Raw genomic sequence first — 7500 nt, 5'->3', positions numbered from 1 at the left:
GACAACTTTCATTCAGATACTGTGCTTGCTAATGAAAGTCATGCAGAGAAAATAGAATATCCTCTGCACAGCTCTTTGAATATTGCTGCAACATAAAACTGGCCCTTTTTTCTTTAGACATTTTCGTCTGTAGCCAGTAATATGTAAGGCAGCAATGACAGACAGGTGCGATTAGTCAGAAGTGAACTTCCGGGGATAATACAGCACTTATATTGGACAGTTTTAGTAATCTACCAGAATATTCATAGGATGTGGGAGAAAACTTGGAGTACCTTAACAAAACCAGAGGACAATATGAAAAGTTTTTCACTTGAAGGGTTTTTTTTGCCTTGGGTTACATGTTCAAAAATGTTTGCTGCTCTCCAGGTCAAGTTATGTCAGTTTATCAAAAATGGGGCTTAATCTGAAATATATTTTCGCCACTTTTTTGATTAACATATGCAGTTCTTAGCTCATGCGTTTTGTTTCATCAGTGTTAGTTACTCATTTTTTAAGATTAATAAATGTTAGGTATGTGGGTTTAAAAGGAAAACAGCTACAAGTGAACAGACCTAACAGCTTACCCATGTTATATGCATACAAAAAATGCAGGCCGCGAATAAAAAGAATACTTTGGTATATAGTAAACAAAATGCCTTGACAGGAAGATGCTGTCTTTGCTTTATAATGTGTGTTCATAAAAAACAGCAGGAAAATATGGCTTACTAAAATAAGACCAAACAGTAAAAAAATAACATGCTTAGAACTTCATAATTTGTCAGGCCTACTTTCATGACACATTGAAAAGTTAAGCTGTATGATTGTACTGATGGCAAGTTTTATCACTCCAGACACAGTTACCCATGCATATTGTTAAAACTTCCTAGGAACCAGTCTCACATCTGGTCTCCACTGTCAGTATTTCACAATTTTTTTTTCTATTGGCATTGAATAAACATATCATATTGATTTTTCATTAATAGTGAATGCATTAGCTCTTCCAATTGTGTTGGAGTAATTCTTCAGTTTTGTCCTAATAATATTTGGGATTGCTTACACTTGTCCTCATAAAAGCTCAGCATACAATGTAAGACATAAATGAAATAAACAGCTCTGCAGTATTTCATTCCAGTGAACACAGACTTGATGTGTTATCAGTATATGAATTTTGATTATGACTATTACTCAGACGTACTCTCTGGTAGCAGATGGCGGCTGTGATTGTCTGTAGTACTGCTGCCCACTCCTTGCCTCATTGGGGCATGAGCAACAAAGAAAGGAGCCCCCCAGCATGGTGAGACTGGCAGCAGCCCACCCAACGAAAAGTGCTGAGCCAAACTCATACCTGCAACAGGAGAGAAAAAAGTGAGATGTTAAAATCTCTTATAGAGATTGCAATAAAAAAAAAAGATTTTTATAATGTTAGGAGAAGAGAAATAGAGAGGTATGTTTTCTCCTAAAACAACAGCAACAGGGAAAACATATTCTGAAAAGACAGAGCTCTAGCTTTAGCAAAACTGCTTCCTTTTTTCTTTGCATATTATTTGTGCATACCATGACTTATTTCACAAAAGTTTGTTAAATACACATTGCCATTTTAGTATCAGATATAAGAACAACATCTTTACGCACATTGATGGACTAAAACAATTTACTGCAAAATTAATTAGCAAACTAGAATTTATTTCCAATGGGGGAATGCAATTAAATATTTTGTCCATTTCCACTGTTTGTCTTTTTCTTTAAACACAATTGCACGTAAAAGCTATTTCCACTTTTTTAAAACATATTGTTTTTATGCTTTCAGAGGACGTGTATGGTATAAATCAGACACTCTGGCTGAGTTGAACATCTTCTTTAATGGCAGCTGACAAAAGGTAACTATCTCTTCATAGTAAAGTCAGTACTAAATATTTACCCTTCATTCCTACCATAAATATTTCTGTCACTTTACATTCTGAAAAATATAGTAAGTCCTTCATTTATAGAAATAAAACTAAATTAAATAATGGCATAATAGTTTTGCTTTCCTATTTAATTTCCTAAAACCTGTTTTCATGTATCTGATAATTTAATGCCATATTTCTTATAGTTTTGAGATTCCAGTCTTTTGGTGCTAAAGGGGTATCATTTTTGTCAAAATACAAGTGCTCCAAAATAAATGATTTCTGCAATTTGCTTCAGAATGGTACTTTTCTATGAATTTGCTAAAGAAAGGAGAAAAGCAATACTTGCTTTTTTGTGAAAAAAGGTATTTTCTCAGTAACAGGAACATTGGATGTGATTGTATTAGTAGAAGGGGTGTGGAGGTATGACCTTATATTAGAAGCAGCAGCTATGGGCAGTAAAACCCAGACAAGGGGGCACATGGAGCTTGTTCCCATACGAAACACTCAAATGCCCTCTGACAATCTTTTTCATAACAAAGTTTCTATTTCAGATGTCTACATAACTCTATAGCTCTGAAGAAATAAGAGTAAACACTACAGTACACAGAGTCTGTCACCTTCAGCTTACTTTAGTCACATTACACATTGCCTTAGTCCGTCACCTTAGAAGCAAGTACATTGCAGACTATTTCCTACAGTGCCCACCTTTCCTATACAGTAGGCAGATATCTATCTATCTATCCAGATGTCTATCTGGCATAGCCTGCATTATCTGTATACCATGTATATAGACAAACAATTCCTTTTTTGTCTCTGATTAAATAATACAAGTCAATGTTCTAATCTACAGGAAACACAAAGACACTGGAGCACAGATGTGATGTAATCCCTTTTATAGATTTTGCAATTACTTGGAACTTTCCGACTCACAAGAGACCTTTGGCAAGGAGTTATTAAGTAACTAATGTTAAATACAGTGCTAAAATATCCATGTGTGCATAGAAAGAGAAGTACATTATTTATTTCCAGTTGGCTAAAAAGACATTTAAAAAATGGCATTGTGAAAAAAAGATGTGCAACTCAAGTGTTAAGTATGACTTTACACTAAGGGTGTGTGTGTGTGTGTGTGTGTGTGTGTGTGTGTGTGTGTGTGTGTGTGTGTGTGTGTGTGTGTGTGTGTGTGTGTGTGTGTCTGTCTGTCTGTCAGAGAGAGAGACAGACAGAAAGAGACTGCATACGCCTGAAACTGTGGAAGACCGGATCATGCTCTGCAAATAAAAAAAATCATAGTTTGGCATGTTACATTAAAGTAATTTTACCAGAGAAGATAACAGATCAGATAGACTGCCTTGACATTTAATTAGAAAATGAATCCCAATACAAGAGATGTGTAGGGAGATTAGTTAGATCCAGGGGTGTAGCCAGAGATTTACATTTTGTACTCAGATCTAATGTTGCTGCTTCCAGTACCCACTTGTCAGTGTAGAAATGTACTCATCACTCAAAATGCTACCCCAAGATACATGGAAAGATGTACTTTCTTTTCAACTGTTACAATTAACTGCCATACAAAGCTAGTTATTGAGATGTATTCCTGTGGCATAAGAATTGTTTATGAACTGTTATACTGTGAATATTCATTTACTCAGTTCAAAACAGTTTGTGCTTTTTTAGTGTTGACATTAGCACAAGCTGCTCAGAAAAACTGGACACATTTCAGTACTGTGAGTGTGCTTACCTACATCCTTGGTTAGATCCAGAGATGGAAAACAAGACATTATCATCTGTATATTCTTAGTTCCTCTAAACAAACAACCTTTGTGAGATGGGTGTTTTGGTTAATTGAAAATATGAATTTGTAATGATTTCCAGTTCACGGTTAACAGAGAGGCAGGGACTGACAAAACAATAAGGTATAAAGTTAGAATGTATAGATGTTCTGTGAGGACAACTTGTCATTGCTTCTGGCCTCCACCATTGCCATGTACTAGGAATTTCTTCACATCTACCCGGTAGCACTCTAATTGCGTTTACTTGACTGTCAGGGACAGTAGCCTGAACTTTCTCATGGCACATCTGCTGCTGCCACACAAGGCCTTACATGTCTCTGGCCATAACTGTGAAAGATGTCTTTGCCTGGCACCCCTGTGCACTGGCATAACAGTAGGTACTGCTACCTCCATAAGCGTGCATAAAACAGATTGCTTCATGGGCACTACTGTTGGAAAAGCTTGGAAGGGTGGGTCTATCACATACATTTTTGAACTACTTGCTGAGTTACCTTTCATTTCTGTTGTTAATTATACCATTTTATAATAGTGTCACGTGACATTAATGTTATTGTTTGTGCTGTATTAACGTGGTCATAACTCAGATTTTCTGTTGAAACATTTAGCCAGAAAAGTATTTTACAATATATTACTTACATCTTACACTGGCAAGGGCCATTGCAGCACCTTTCTGTTACATGAAATGGTATTGAAAATGTATTGTGAATTTCCAGAACATTTTCTCAAGTTCTGCAAACACTACATCCAGAAGCATCACAAACCTCTTAGAGGGGAAGAGGAGGAAGCTATTAAATTACATATTATTAATTAGCTTTGCATTACTGCAAACTGCAATTAATCATTAGCAATGATATTTATTTTATCAGGTCTGCCTAATGATGAAAACATCATTGCAATATCATATTAGTACTAGCAATCTAAGCATACCTCTCAATTGTCCAGATGTTCACTGAATGTCCAGATTTTTGCCTCATCGTTTCGTTCTGTTCCTCTTAAAATTTGTGGTTTATGACAAATCACTAGGATGATCTGATGATTAAAGTCACTAAATAGTGCCATTCAATAGAGCTTAAGACTTCACATTCTTCTGAAAATGTATGCTAACACAAATCCTGTTATTCTAGCGACTTTCTAAGTTTTTAAGAGCAATATTAAAAATGTGTCTCTATTTTGGGCGTTTGTCTCCCCATTATGTCATGCTTTGTCCAGATTTCCTTCACTAAGAGGTTGAGAGGTATGAATGCAAGACACACACATTAGAAGTGAACATTAATGGCAATAACCCCTTCAAGTTTAGACAGGATGCTTGAATGTTGTGCACTGCTACAGCAACAACTGCAAGACACCGATCTTCCTGAAAGTGACTACTGGCTAAAGCTGTGATAGCAGAAAATGTTTCACCATTAACTAGATCAGTACATCAGTCTAACCCCAGAAAATTTATTTATTACCTCTGAATGTATCAACTGCAGAAGTTCTGTACTGGTTGTAACAATGTATTTTCAGTCGCTCAGCATTCCTTCATTGTACCATAGGCATACATAACATTTTTTTTTCAGGACGGATACCTTCCCTACTTTAAAGCCAGAATGTAAATGTTGATTATTTCCTTATGGTCCATGTTGTAGAATATTGCCTACATTTACAGAGTTACATGTTGTATTTAATATTATACAATTTATGGAGGACAGGATAAAATATAGGATGTAGGGGATAGATATTGCACAACAATATATGTTAGTATATAATGCTTAGAAATTGTAAATATTACGTCCAGCAAGAAAAACCCTAGCCTCATCTTATTTTCCTTACAACCCTCTTATACACCTTATCTATTGTTACACACCTAACCTCTCCACAAAAATCCAAACTAGCCTGCATTTACAATAAAGTAGCTGAATTTGCTGCCAACACTGCATTCCAAACTCACCACAGCCAAGCCTTAAAACAGTAGTTAAACTGGCTAGAGCTTAACAATTACCTGGCATACCCTTAGGTAGTTATAGCATACTAACTGATATTTTATCCTGAAAAATGCCTTGATACTTTTGTCCTACACCCCCACAAGGGATCTACGTTCTGATGATAAATTTGTACTATGGACTACTAAAGCAAATAATTCATCAGGAGTCTCCCTACACTCCTGTTACATCTCCAAACTCAGGATCATCATCCCTATACAAGTAAAATAACTAACTCTAAAGCTATAAAAACCTTGTGGCCATGTGGCCTAATAGATAAGGTGTCTGACTTCAGATCAGAATAGTGCAGGTTTAAATCCTACCATGGTCATGCAGCCACTGACTTCATCTTTATGGACCTTCTGCATATTCACAAAACAAACAATACCAAAATTACCCATTCTAAAGATTTAAACCTTGCCTGTGATATAAATAGGACCGGTTGAAGAGATAGATATGAATCCCAGAGACTACCCAGTCTATGGAACATCCATGTGAAGCAGAGCTCCTCCCTAATCCAATTCAAGTGCAACTTGGACAATTGGATGGGAAACTGGAAACTCATCCCTGGTTTGGCATCTATGTCTCTGATGCGAACAGGTAACCTGTAAATAGTTCATCTCCCAGGCCCACTTAGCAAAGGCATCAGAACTTGTCAAAGATTTGAGATGCATGTCTAGGCTTAAAAAGGCCCGTGTGGTCGTTAGCCTAGTAAACACCTATGAACCTGCTCAAACAATACCTTACCAAATCCTGGTCTTGCTCATGCTCATCAGCAGGTTGAGATCTCTAGTGAAAACATACATTTCTTATTACTTATTTCTAACTTTTGTACCCTCCTCACTTGAATCAATACACCCCTCTATATTCTCTTCTTAAACACCATTTCTCATCTTTCTCTTTTTCTAACTGCCCCCATCCACCACTCTGCCCCTCTCATGCATCCCCTGTATACCTAAGTTATAAATCTTCCAGATACACCTATCTGGAACAGGCAGTCTAGACAGACCTAATCCTACACCCTGCTCTTTCACTCAAATGCTATTGTACAACACTAATATCTCCTCTCCTACATACTTTTATAACTTCATTATATGTCTTGAACTCTTACATATCTGTACAATACTAAACTCTACTCGCGAGCATAATTTTATAACTTACTTCATTATATATCTTGGCTCTTTACAAACGTTTCTGTACTGAAATGTAATAACACTAAACTTCTTTACAACAATGTTTTCTCTTCTACAGTATAAATCCATTTACTTCCTGCAAGATTTTACAGTTGCCAGAACCATATAGACTTATAATTGTTGATGTAAATACTTTACTGTATATACCCATCTTGTAATTATTTATTTGTTTGTTTGTTTGTTTTTCTGAGAACTGTCTAAAATCTACTTGCTAATATAAATGTACTATGATGCAACTTTTCTCCCCAGGCCTCCGCTGAAAATGGGCTCTGCCTAGTCGGACTTTCTTGGTCAAAAAAAGACAAATGAATAAATGTTGCAGTCCTTTAACACACTCTACACACATTCAGGTTCAGTAACCCATTCTTTTCCCTTATTTTGTCATATTTTAAAAGCTGCTGGGAGGTGAAGCACAAGGTGGAATGGGTTGTCTTATGACTCAATAAAAATGGTTTAACATCGAGGACATAACATAAAAACTAAAATGAAAGTTAATAGCTATGTAACCACAGATTATAATCTGTAAGGCTGTCATGCTTACATCTGTAGCAAGTGGACAATAAATACAGATTCATTGAGGTTTATGGAATTTTGTTCCATAAATTCATATACTTGTTCAGTCATGTTATAGAAAATGCAGTATTACAAAAATGAATAATTTTGGAGTGCTGACAGACCTGAACCAGTG

The 7500-nt window shown here is 36.1% G+C and overlaps 1 protein-coding gene across 1 annotated transcript in view; it reads right to left on the bottom strand.

The window, feature by feature from the left end:
- Nucleotides 1-7500, bottom strand: part of CLDN19 (claudin 19) — a 162496-nt gene that overhangs the window by 19872 nt on the left and 135124 nt on the right. Inside the window, exon 4 of the mRNA XM_044061894.1 lies at nucleotides 1175-1324. Coding sequence (XP_043917829.1) covers nucleotides 1175-1324 — 150 coding nt within the window. The remainder of the gene's footprint in view (nucleotides 1-1174; nucleotides 1325-7500) is intronic.

The sequence above is a fragment of the Protopterus annectens genome, chromosome 2.part0 (genome assembly GCF_019279795.1).
Source record: "Protopterus annectens isolate FY-2018-M chromosome 2.part0, PAN1.0, whole genome shotgun sequence".
In the NCBI taxonomy this organism is placed as follows: domain Eukaryota; kingdom Metazoa; phylum Chordata; order Ceratodontiformes; family Protopteridae; genus Protopterus; species Protopterus annectens.
Note: the sequence above shows the minus strand (reverse complement) of the source record. Positions and strands in the feature narration are given on the sequence as shown.